This window comes from Vombatus ursinus, unplaced genomic scaffold (genome assembly GCF_900497805.2).
Source record: "Vombatus ursinus unplaced genomic scaffold, bare-nosed wombat genome assembly UNPS02014807.1, whole genome shotgun sequence".
Lineage (NCBI taxonomy): Eukaryota > Metazoa > Chordata > Mammalia > Diprotodontia > Vombatidae > Vombatus > Vombatus ursinus.
In genome coordinates, this window is record NW_020954585.1 from 6,838,451 (window position 1) to 6,851,681 (window position 13,231).

Below are 13,231 nucleotides of genomic sequence, written 5' to 3' on the forward strand. Positions count from 1 at the left end.
GTATGTTTGATATCAGATTGCTTGCCTTTTCAATAGGTGGGAGAGAGGCAAGAGGGAAGCAGAGAATTTGGAACTCAAAAGTTTAAAAAGAATGTTAAAAATAAATTCATTTTTAAAAAGAAAATATTTTGAACATTATTCTGATAGAAACTATGAATATTATTCTGATAGAAGCTAAAAATTATACCAATTTCTTCTTTGTATCATACTCTTCAATTACCTAATTTACATTTATAAAACCCAGAGCAAATAGCAAGTAGCATTTTTAAAAAAATTATTTTATTTATTTTTTTGTGAGGCAATTGGGGTTAAGTGACTTGCCCTGAGTCACACAGCTAGTAAATGTTGTGTGTCTGACACTGGATTCGAACTCAGGTCCTCCTGATTCCATGGCGGTACTCTGTGTACTGTGCCACCCAGCTACCCCAGGTGGCATTTTAATAGTGCTTTTTTTGGGGGGGGGGAGTGGTCCTAAACTTGGAGAAAAAAGAATATTGTTCATTTAGTTACAAGTTATTAATTAAAGCCCTTTGGATGGGTTCCTATACAAGTCTTAATAAAGAACTTTAAAATGTAAGCAATATGGATTCCAAGTCATACTACTCCGTTTTAAACCCAGACAGCTGTAACCAGAAAGATGCTAATAGGCAGGAAATCTCTTCTCCACTGACTATGGTAGTGGTTAAAGATTTAATCACTATTTCTTAGAAACCAATATTTTTAAAAGGTTTGAAACCAAAAACTAATAATAAGAGGAGATAAAAAAACAAAAGAAATCAGATACTATTCCTTAATGTAAAACTTATTACAAATGATTATGAATAAATTAGTGTACTGAAAGTGAAAAATACAAAGAAGAAAGCACCAAAGTAGTAGTCCTATGAATCTAATACAAATACATTGCATCATTTTTAGGCATATAAAAATTATTTTCAGGCTTCTGTGCTATGTCAGTTTGATGTAAGTAATAAGGATCACAAATTAACATCAAAATAGAGTACAATGAAATTGATTCATTCAGGTACACTAAGAGGAAAAAGGTCAGTAATGTAAAATTAACAACTTTATAATTATCTATATAATCTGAAAAGGCACATAATAGTATAAAGATAATTAAAATATCAACTTGGCACCATTTGAACATTATTAGTTTTCTTCTCAGCACTAAAAGTAAAGTTCATAAGAAAATCCTGACTTTATAAAAGCAGACAAATCAGAACACTTGGCAGACACATCACTGTGCTATTGAACTCCTATGGCAATTACAGCATTCAAATAGTAGCCTTGACAAAAGGAGGGTTATGTTTAGGTATGGCCATTGAAATTCTGGTATAGTGGAGAAAGCACTGTACTCACATACTCTGTGTTTGAGTCTTGACTCTATCATTTACTAACTGTCTTACTTTAAATAAATCATTTTTTGTCTCTGGGTCTTTGGTTCTGATCTGAAAAATAGTGATGTTTGGGATAGTAGTGGAGGCAGAGGAAGAGTTTGGAACAGATGTCTTTTAAATGCAAACATTTTATGAGATTTTGACTCTGGCAGGAAGAAAATTTACCTAGTCCAGCTATTACTATGCCTATTCAGAATGGGAAGGAGACACAGTATACATACAAAAAGTATGTCATCAATGGGTGGATCTTAAGTATAAGCTGATTTCATGCCTTGAACCCATTACCTGGAATCTTTTCATCCAGCAATCCACGGACCAGATTCCCTAGATAACAGATTTTTTTTACCAGTCTCTTTTACCTTTCCAAAAAATGTTTTATTAATAATGCTATTTGTTTTTATACTACTTCCCAATAACATTCTGCTAATAGAGACTTTCTTTTATAACAAAGGAAAACAATTAATCAAAACCAAACAATATAGTATCTAATAGTATATGTTCAATATTTCACAGTTGTAGCCAATAGCCTCTTTTGAGACAAAGGGAGTGTGTTTCATCAGTGGTTTTCCTGAACGAAGACTGGTCACTGCATTTGCTGATTGACAGAACCTGAATTTTGAAGTATTTTAGTGTTACTTTCAATTATATTACTGCAGTGGTATACAACGTTCTCCTGATTGTTTCTTTATTTTGTACCAATTTATACAAGCAGACCCTGTTTTTCTGAATTCCTCATTAGTCTTTTCTAATGGTGTAACAAGTTTCTATTAAATTCATACACTAAAATGTATTTGGCTTGAATTCTCCAATCAATGAGCACCTACTTGGTTTTAATTTTTTTTTACTACCACAATAAATGTTGCCATAAATATTTCTTTCTCTCTTTGACCTCCTTGGGATCTGTGCCTAGTGGTGTGGGATATTTGGATCAGGAAGAATGAATAATAAGTTAACTTTTCTCACATAATTCCAAATTATTTGCCAGAACAGCTGGACCAATTTGCAGCTCCACCAATACTATAATTCTGGGCCTATCTTTTAATAGCTCTTCTGATTCAGAACATGTCTTTTATTATCTTTGCCAGTTTGACAAGTCATATATAGGGTCACAGAATTAGAACTAGCAGAGACCCTGGTCTAAATCCTTTATTTAACATATATAAAGATTGAGGCCCAGAGCAATTAAGTGACTTGCCAAAAGTCACAGAGGTGACCCCAAGTGGTGAGGCTGGTATTTGTACCAAGTTCCTATAAAAACTATACTCTTTTCAGCTCAGAGAAGCTTTGTCTTTTATTATTAGTGTTATGAAGCATTTTCATATGGTTTTTCCTTTAATTTCCATATAACTTCTACCATTTATTCCAATTCTATATAAATTCTTGGAATTTTAAAAGATAATAATTGGCCATTCATTCTTGGTCAAGACAACTTTTTTATTAAAAAAGAAAGAAAAATTTGTATTCCAAAGAATTTGAAATGATGCACTTACCTTTTTGGGATCCATGTTGAATTTCTTTCTTCCCATAGCTATTTGCTTATTCCTCTGGGTAGTTTTGCTATTTATTTGAAATAATTTTTAAAAATTATTACTAGGTGTTCTCATAGAGCAGAGTAATTTTAGACGATTTTTTGCATAGTCATCATTATTATAAAACATTCTCATAGGATGTTTTATATTTCAAAATAACTATATTTAGGGAGGAGTATTTGCCCTTAAGAAAAGCGTACTTCACTAAATCCTTTGTAAATAGAAGTTTTGGCTATTTTGGATTGCTCCTAACGTTTGACAATTTCAGATTTATTTTCTTAAGAGACTTTAATGGTGATAATAAAAGGAAAAAAAAGTTTCATATTTCTTAAATAGGACACACCAAAGTTAGTTGATTCTGAAATGCCTAACGTATTTAGCTCTGAACAAATAAAAGTGAATGGTGAATTAGAAAAGTACAGTATAAGGAACAACTCAATGAAAGAATTCTCTGATTATTCCAGAAAGCACAAGAAAGAGTGGTATTGAGGGAAAAACAAAAAAGATTAATTTAAACTGCAAAAGCTTTCTCCATCTCTTAAGCTGAATAATGTGGGAAGTGAATAAATTAAAGGTGTACACACAAATAGCTTACCTCTCCTCTACACAAGTTAGGTTATCAATCTCTGTCATCACTTCTGTAATTTCAAATTTTAGCCTCTGCCAAAAATAGGAAAAGAATCAAAGGGAAGGAAAAATTAACTCGTACAGGCTCAGAATAATTTTAACACTCCATGTACAAATTTCTTTGAAATTTCTAATAGGACAACAGAAGTATAAGAATAATTCCAATATACAAGAATTTCACAACCCAGATGAAATTTCTCTCTGGGATTTCATTCAAAGTAGTTCACTAGTGGTGACTCATATATGACATATAATATATGTCAAAAAGCCCTACTTACAGAAAAAAAAATACACTAAGAGATCCTAGAGAAGACTGTCTTAGGTATAAAAAGATGAAATCAACAAAAGAAAGGAATTGAAGTCCTTACTTAAGATATTGATACTACTTAAACATATTTTCTATATTTCTAAAGTCTCTTCCAATTCTAAAATAGTCTGTTTTGATGTGGTTACTGCCCTTCTCTTTTATTTCCAACGGTGTTCTTGGGAAGATTAGGAGAAAAAATGAAGGTCAAATTCTCTAAGGTAAGCCATCATGCCATTTCAATGATAAAATTTCTGGTAATTTCTATCATTTTGCGCAAGACCAACAGATGGAGTTAGAGCCAATGACGTGGTTTATCTTACAAATGATCCATAATATTCAGCCAAGCCTGAATTAGAAAGAACAGATTCTTCACCCACAGAAAGTTTCTTTACTTCTACCTATGGCAAAGGAAAGCAGTTAGATTCTTTCTTACTACTGAGGTAGAAAAGGTTCCATTATCATTAAAAGATATGGCTAACAATAAAATGTATCCCAGCCTGCCTGATTCCTCAGGGAGAGGAAGGAACAACATAGAAAAAACAAATTATATGATTTTAGCTTTTGTACAAAATGGAGTCAGTTATGGATTCTGACACCTTGCGTACCAAGAAAACCAATACCTAGAATGGAAATTCTCGGGTGAACTGTGGGACTTTTTAATTTGTTTGAGATCACATTTGGCACTCCAATCTGTGAGTAACCCATTCTGTTAAGATTTATCTTGGCAACTTATTATGGAACAAAGAGGTTTCTAAAAGGAGTGATAACATTTCTTTTTGACTTTTCTCTATATTAGTTAGTGTGAGAAACTTAACTCAGGAAAGCTCATCAACAGAGGAATTACTGGCTTGTGACTGCCCTTTGAGTATCTACTGCTACCACTTCGGGAGCAAGATTAATTTAAACTGCAAAAGTTTCTCCAACTCTTAAGCTGAATAATGTGGAAACTGAATAAATTAAAAGTATGCACACAAGTAGCTTATCTCTTCTCTATACAAGTAAGTACTCCTGGTATCACTGCCTTTCCTTGTACTTCTCCTATATAGTGATGGAAGTCTCTGATTATAAACTATACCGACAATTCCCTTTATCTATATTTATCTATATTTAACTGTATAATTACCTGTATAGTCTTGTTAGTCACTTTCAATTTGCACAAGTTCACATATAAAGCTTTTATAGTCACCTCCAGTTCCGTATCTTCCATACCCAGTCCAAATTATAATGTTCTCTCATAACTCTAATGTCATGGAGAAAGTACAGTACCTTCTGTACAAGCCACAGATTGACACTCAATTCTTTAATTCAAAGTTGTTCTTAAAACTTCCGCATCCTAACTCTGTATGTTCCTAGGATTCTGCCCAAAGAATTTTCCTGAAGGACATTCTTTCCAAAATAGATCCGCTATTTTCCCTTGTTCTAGAATTTTCTTTAACTGCTCCCTGAGACACAGTTTATAGCAACAAACCTGATTCTCTCTGGTTTGGGACCCAGTTTCTTTAAAACAGGTGCTTTTTTATTTTATCATAGATTATCAGATCATATAGTAATGCTGTGCATTCCATATCTCTTATTTTAGGGTCTCTCCACCCTAAAGGGGCAACTATTTCAAAGTATTCATCTTAGGGTCTATTGTCTCTTCCAAATACCCACAATGACATAAAATTTTGCATAATCAAAACCCAATTAAATGTTATTTTTAAAATTTTATTTTAATACATTTTTTCCCTAATCACCCCCCCAAGAAAAAACAAAACTCTTGTAACTAAGTCAAACAAAACAAATTTCCACACTGTCCATGTCCAAGAATGTATGTTGTACTCTGCAACTTGAGTTCATCTGTGACCTCACTGTTAGGAGGTGAATATCATAGCTCCTCATCAGTTATGGTTGGAATCATGGAATCACAGTTGGTCATTGCATTGCTCAAAGTTCTTAAGTCTTTCCAGTCGTCTGTCTTCACAAAAATATCATTCTTACTGTATAAATTGTTCTCTTGAAAGCCTGATTACTTCTTGATTACTCTGCCCCTAGCCAGACTTCTGTTACCTTCAGTTCATATATGATGTTAGGGAAGGGATTTTTATTTGTTAGTTTCCATAGCAGATTACACAGATTGAAGGTCATGTGGGTCTCAATCCTCCTACAGGTATTAATTTACTGGCAAGTCATAAGTAGTTTCCCTACAATATTACTGAATCTTATTTTTTTAAACTAAACTTTACATACTACAATATATAGGTTCTATGCTTTTGCAACTTATTTAACATATTCCCATTGTCTTTTTGTATATTTATATATGGAGAAACACTAGACAAATATTTTACATATTAATGAAGATTACTAGATTTTACAACTTGAAATTTAAAGATTCATTACCTCTATATCATCAATAAGCTTTTTTTTTCTGCGACGAATGTTTAAAAGTTCTTCTCTCTCCTCCATTGACAGGTCATCAGGCACTAAAAATAAAAAAGAATCAGTAAAAATTTTAATCCCTTAGTTTCAAAAGCTCTTTACAAATTAGTGGTCACAATATCTTGGCGGGGGCAGGGTTACAAAGGCAACTCGGGTTTGTTGTTTTTCTTTTCTGTTTGTCATGTCAAACAGATCAGAAAATCATCTATGAAACAGTTCACTGAAATCAAAAGACAAAAAAAACAAATTGAATACCAACTCTCAGCCCAAAGTGAGTGAGGTAGCTGTGGCTTCACCCACCCAGCACACTGCTGCCTCCTGTCTTCCCTCAGAGTGCTTTGGTACTTTCCACTAGGCTGAATAAAAGAAACTGGAAATAGTAAGCAAAGATGGGAGATATATCTGGACCAGAGCAAAGATATACAGTAGAAAACCATACTAGAGGGGGCGGAGCCAAGATGGCAGAGTAAAAGCAGTGACTTGCTTGAGCTCTCCCCCAAACCCCTCCAAATACCTATAAAAAATGGCTCTAAACAAATTCTAAAGCAGCAGAACCCAAGAAAATACAAAGTGAAACAAATTTCCAGCCCAAGATAACCTGGATGGTTGATTGGAAAGGTATATCACGTCCGGCTCGGGGAGAAGGGCAGTTTGGTGTGGGCGTGCAGGCTGCAGCGAACCTGGAGCAGACCTTGGAGGACTGAATCAGAGGCAGCTGAGGCAGTTTCCAGAACTCTCAACCCATGAATGCCAAAGACAACTTAGAAGGTCAGTGGGAAAAGTCTGTGTCTGCGGTGAGAAAGAGAAGCACGATGGGGTTCCAGCCCCATTCGCCAAGCTCAGCCCCTGAGATGGTGGCTGCCTCCTGAGCTTCCAGCCCACAGACTGAGGGGGAATCAAGTGGCTGATCAGAGGGGGATTGCAGAGATCTCTGCTGAAGCAGGATTCTCTTGCTTTGCCCATGCTTGGATCTGGGTCACAGTTCTGGATGGCGGTCCTAGGGCGAGGAGGAGCGCTAGCATGGTGGAGCTTGTAGCGGCTGTAGAAAAGAAATCCTCCTCACAGTTCCAAAACAGAAAAGAGTGCTCATAGATCACAGCACAGGCCAGGAAAGGAGTAAACACCTCGCCCATGATCATAACACCTTGGAAGAACTGAAAATTTACAAGTCTCTAGAAGTATCTCTAAAAACAGCTGCACAAAACCCCTGAAGCTTGGGACAGAACATTCTCCACACTGGAAACAGACCCCTACCTTAACAAAAAGTTTGTAACTCAAGTAATTGGCCAGGATCATGAGCAAGCATCGCAAAAAGAGTCAGACGATATTATCTTACTTTGGTGACAAAGAAGATCAAAACACACAACCAGAAGAAGACAAAGAAGCCAAAGCTCCTACATCCAAAGCCTCCAAGAAAAATACTGAATTGGTCCCAGGCCATGGAAGAGCTCAAAAAGGATTTTGAGAAGTAAGAGAAGTAGAGAAAAAACTGAGAGTGATGCTAAAGGAGACCCAAAAAAATGCTGAAGAAAATAACACCTTAAAAAATAGCCTAATCTAAATGGCAAAAGAGGCCTAAAAAGCCAATGGGGAGAAGAATGCCCTAAAAAGCAAAACTGGCCAAATGGAAAAGGAACTCCAAAAGCTTACTGAAGAAAATACTTCCTTAAAAATTAGAATGGAGCAATTGGAAGCTAGTGACAATTTGAGAAATCAAGGCACTGTAATACTAATCCAAAAGAATGAAAAAATAGAAGAGAATGTGAAATATCTCATTGGAAAAACAACTGACCTGGAAAATAGATCCAGGAGAGAGAACTTAAAAACTATTGGACTATCTGAAAGCCATGTTCAAAAAAGAGCCTAGACATCATCTTTCAAAAAACTATGAAGGAAAACTGCCCTGATATTTTAGAACCAGAGGGCAAAATAGAAATTGAAAGAATCCAGCCATCACCTCCTGAAAGAGATCCCTAAAGGAAAACTCCTAGGAATATTATAGTCAAATTCCAGAATTTCCAAGTCAAGGAGAAAATATTGCAGGCAGTCAGAAAGAAACAACTCAAGTATTGCAGAAACACAATCAGGATAACACAAGATTTAGCAGCTTCTACATTAAGAGACCGCAGGGCATGGAATATAATATTACAGAGGGCAAAGGAGATAGGATTACAACCAAGAGTCACCTACCCAGCAAAACTGAGTATAATCCTTCAGGGTAAAAACATGGTCATTCAGTGAAATAGGGGACTTTCAAGCATTCCTGAGGAAAAGACCAGAGCTGAAAAGAAAATTTGACTTTCAAATACAAGACTCAAGTGAAACATGGAAGAGGTAAACAGGAAAGAGAAATCATAAGAGACTTAATAAGGTTGAACTGTTTACATTCCTGCATAGAAAGATGATATTTGTAACTCATGAGTCCTTTGTCAGCATTAGGGTAGTGGGACGGAAAAAATTATATGTATGTATAGATAGATAGATAGAGGGCACAGGGTGAGTTGAAGATGAAGTGGTGATATCTGGAAAATAAAATTAAGGGGTGAGAGAGGATTATACTGGAAGGAGAAAGGGAGAAGTAGAATGGGGTAAATTATTTCACATGAAACAGACAAGACAAGGCTTTTACAGTGGAGGGGAAATGGGAGAAGGTGAGAGGGAATGAGTGAATCTTATTCTCATAGGATTTGGCTTAAGGAGGGAATAACATACACAATGGGGTGTGGAAATCTATTTTACCCTACAGGAAAATAAGGGGGGAAGGGGACAAGAGAACAGGGGGTTGACAGAGGGGAGGGTAGATTGGGGGAGGGGATAATCAAAAGCAAACACTTCTGAGGAAGGACAGGGTCAAAAGAGAGAATAGAATAAATAGGGAGTAGGACAGGATGAAGGGAAATATACTTAGTTTTTTACAACATGACTACTATGGAAGTGTTTGGCATGACTACACATCTATAACCTGTATCAAGATGCTTGCCTTTTCAATGAGGATGGGTGGGGAGGGAGGAAGGGAGAAAATTTGTAGCCCAAAGTTTTAAAAACACATGTTAAAAACAAAAATTAACAAAAAACCATACTGGAGGTGACAACATTTTGAAAGCATTGACCGATAATTTCTCATTTACTTTTTTATCTCTAGAAAAACTTAAGATTTGTCATCAAACTTACCACAGAATCTCAAAATTGGACAGGAATTCAGAGACTATGGAGTCCAAAAGGTACTCAAACAAGAATTACTCTAAATTATAACCAACTAGTGGTCATCTCTCCTTTGTGTGAAGGCCTCAAATTAAGGGGAAACCACCAATGCCTAAAGCAGCCCATTCTACTTTTGAACAGTTCTAATTACTAAGTTTTGGGGGTTTTCTTACATTAATTAGAAATCTTCTTCTCTGCAAATCCTACGTATTAATCCTAGATCTGCCTTCTGGGGACAAAGAGAATGAGTCTACCCTCCATCCATGATTTGGGACAAGGCACCTCCATTGGCCACAACTTGATACCACTAAGGAGAGCCATGGACCTTTCTTTTAACCAATCAATCCTTGGTGTCCAATTGCCTCATTGTCACAAGGCAAAATATCCAATAAGCTGGATGCTGACTCCCCACACTCATATCTCTGTTGGAGAAATCCCAAAGTCCCACTTCAACATGACCTTTGGTCTCACTATCCTCTTGGAAGGAGATTATCTACCCTGCCATTACCCCGCAAAGTCCTTGGGTCCTTGCCATTAGTCCTGCTACTTTCACTGCCCATATAATACCTGACCTTTCCATCTACCCTGAACTGAATTTGAACACGAACCCTCCTTTGTCTACTGCCTTCTCCAATTAGAATATGAGCTTTTTGAGAGCAGAGCCTGTCTTGATTTTCTATCTGTATCTCCAGTACTTAGTACAATGCTTCACACACAGTGAGAGAGACTGAAGGTATATGAGAGTGAGGGGATGATTGATGGAGCAAGATCAAGGGATAAAGACATTTATTAAACAATGACTATGTAAAGGACAGAAAGTGAATTGGAGGCCTGAGTAAGATAATGTGAAAATCCACCTATCAGAACCCAGGGGAAGATGGAGATGAAGGTGATAACTGGAGAGTAGATGGCATGGTTTGGAGGTAACTGAGAACTGAGGTGGATAAGAGTATGAGATGTCTCTCTTCATTCCTCTAGCCCACTTGTATTATTTTACTTCATTGATTGTTTCTCTTAGTTCAACTGGTTTTCTTCTTTTTTTGGATTTACAGTCTACTCCATAGTATTTCATTATTATATATTACTTCTCAGTTACCTCCAAGCCATGTTGCCTACTCTCCAGCTATTCCCCTATCTCCTTCCCACCAGAAATTTGGAATCCTCTCCTGGAACCAGGTTCTGAGAGATGGACTTTCACTTTATCTTGTCCAGATCCAGACCTCTGCCTCACTTTCTAGCCATTTCCAAACTTTGCCACCTTGCGTACTTTACTCTCCCCCGTTTCTGGCTTCCCTTCTTGTGCTGTCTTCCCCAATTAGAATGCAAGTTCATTGAGAGTCAGGTCTCTGTCTTGCTTTCTTGCATATGCAATCTACAAATCCACAGCACTTAGCTCTGTGCCTGTCGCTATCAATCATCCCCTCATTCTCATGTATCTTCAATCTCTCCCACTGTCATTCTTCCCTTTAAATCTACCAGGTAAAAATCCTATCCTAAAAAATATTTTCCCTTAACATTTGTGGCAAGGCCAAGAAACCTTTAACTTCTACAATGCCTTCTTTTTTTAACTTTAAAAAAATCTTAATTTTAATTTATGGAATAAAACAAGCATTTCCATAACAAAGTACAATAAAAAAGATGATTGCACATGACACGGCAAATCTACTACGCACAACCTGCTATTCCTTTCAAATATACAACAAAATTATCATGTAAATTTTTTTCTTCCCTCCCTCCACCCTAGAGATGGCTACCATTAGACCCAAATAGGTATGTAAAATTATTCTATGCAAACTTCTATTTATCAGTTCTTTCTCTGGATGCAAATAGCATCTTTCTTCATATGTCCTTTATAGTTAATTTGGATATTTATAATATTCAAAATAACTTATTTGCTCAAAGTTGTTCTTAAAACAATATTGCTGTTACTATATACAATGTTCTCTTGGTTCTGCTCATTTTGCTCTTCATTATTTCATGCAATGCTTTCTCTGCATAATATCTGGTCTTTCTATTTCTATGTCTCCTTTTTATTATGTGTTTAAGGCTATGATTTTGATTTCTAGGCTTCTTAAAATCAAGTGATAATCTTTCCTCACTCTGATGAATATAAGTGAATTAATATTGCTTGCTATAGGAAAAATATATACACATACATTGATAGCTATATTAATGACTAAGACTTTTATTCCCCTGTTATGATCTTTGTGTATCAGACGTTTATTCCAGGGAGGCAGCTAGGTGGTGCAGTGGATACAGCACCAGCCCTGGAGTCAGGAGGGGCCGAGTTCAAATCCAGCCTCAGACACATAACACTTACTTGCAGTGTGACTCTGGGCAAGTCACTTAACCCCAATTGCCTCACCAAAAAAAAAAAAGAAAAAAAAAAGAAAAGGAAAAGGAAAAAAAGTTTATTCCAGCAAAGAAGAAACAAAGCTATCATTCTTTGCAGATGACATGATGATACACTTAGAAAATCCTAGGGAATCAAGTAAAAAATTACTTGAAATAATAAACAAACTTAGAAAAGTTGTAGGATATAAAATAAATCCACATAAATCATTGGCATTTCTATATACTATGAATACAGCCCAACAGCAAGAAATAGAAAGAAAAATTCCATTTAAAGTTACTGTAAACATTATAAAATATTTGGGAGTCTACCTGCTAAAACAAACTCAGGAACTATATGAACACAATTACAAAACACTTTTCATACAAATAAAGTCAAATCTAAATAACTGGAAAAACATCAGTTGCTCATGGGTAGGATGACCTAGTATAATAAAAATGACAATTCTACTAAATTAATTTACTTAGTGCCATAGCAATCAAACTACCAAAAATTATTTTATAGAGCTAGAAAAAAAATTACAAAATTAATCTGGAAGAACAAAAGGTCCAGAAAATCAAGAGAACTAATGAAGAGAAATGCAAAGGAAGGTGGCTTAGCTGTTATCAAGAACTTAAATTGTATTATAAAGCAGCAATCATCAAAACTACTTGGTACTGGCTAAGAAATAGAGTGGTGGATCAGTGGAATAGGTTAGGTATGCAAGACACAACAGTCAATGACTATATTAATCTACTATATGATAAACCAAAAGACTCCAGCTTCTGGGATAAGAACTCACTATTTAACAAAAACTGCTGGGAAAACTGGAAAATAGTATGGCAGACACTAGGCATAGACCAACATCTTACACCCTATACCAAGATAAAGTCAAAATGGGCACATGATTTAGATATAAAGACTGATACTATAAGCAAACTGGGAGAGCAAGGAATAGTTTACTTATCAGATCTATGGAGAAAGGAAGAATTTATGACCAAATAAGAGATAGAGAACATTATGAAATGCAAAATGGATGACTTTGATTGCATTAAATTGAAAAGTTTTTTGCACAAACAAAACCAATGCAACCAAGTAATTAGGAAGGAAGCAGAAAACTGGGAAACAATTTTTACAGACAGTGTCTCTGATATAGGCCTCATTTCTAAAATATATAGAGAACTTAGTCAAATTTATAAGAATACAAGTCATTCCCCAATGATAAGTGGTCAAAGGATATGAACAGGCAGTTTTCAGAGGAAGAAATTAAAGGAATCCATAGTCATATGAAAAAATGCTCTAAATCACTATTGATCAGAGAAATGCAAATCAAAATAACTCTGAGGTACCACATCACACCTATCAGATTGGCTAACATGACAAAATAGGAAAATGATAAATGATGGAGAAGATGAAGGAAAAT

At 35.7% G+C, this 13,231-nt stretch overlaps 1 protein-coding gene across 1 annotated transcript in view; it reads right to left on the reverse strand.

The window, feature by feature from the left end:
* LOC114051990 (cytohesin-3-like) overlaps nucleotides 1–13,231 on the reverse strand; it is a 54,307-nt gene that overhangs the window by 31,872 nt on the left and 9,204 nt on the right. The window contains exons 2-4 of the mRNA XM_027874397.1: nucleotides 6,237–6,319; nucleotides 3,519–3,583; nucleotides 2,885–2,951 (exon numbers count right to left, since the gene is read on the reverse strand). Coding sequence (XP_027730198.1) covers nucleotides 2,885–2,951; nucleotides 3,519–3,583; nucleotides 6,237–6,319 — 215 coding nt within the window. The remainder of the gene's footprint in view (nucleotides 1–2,884; nucleotides 2,952–3,518; nucleotides 3,584–6,236; nucleotides 6,320–13,231) is intronic.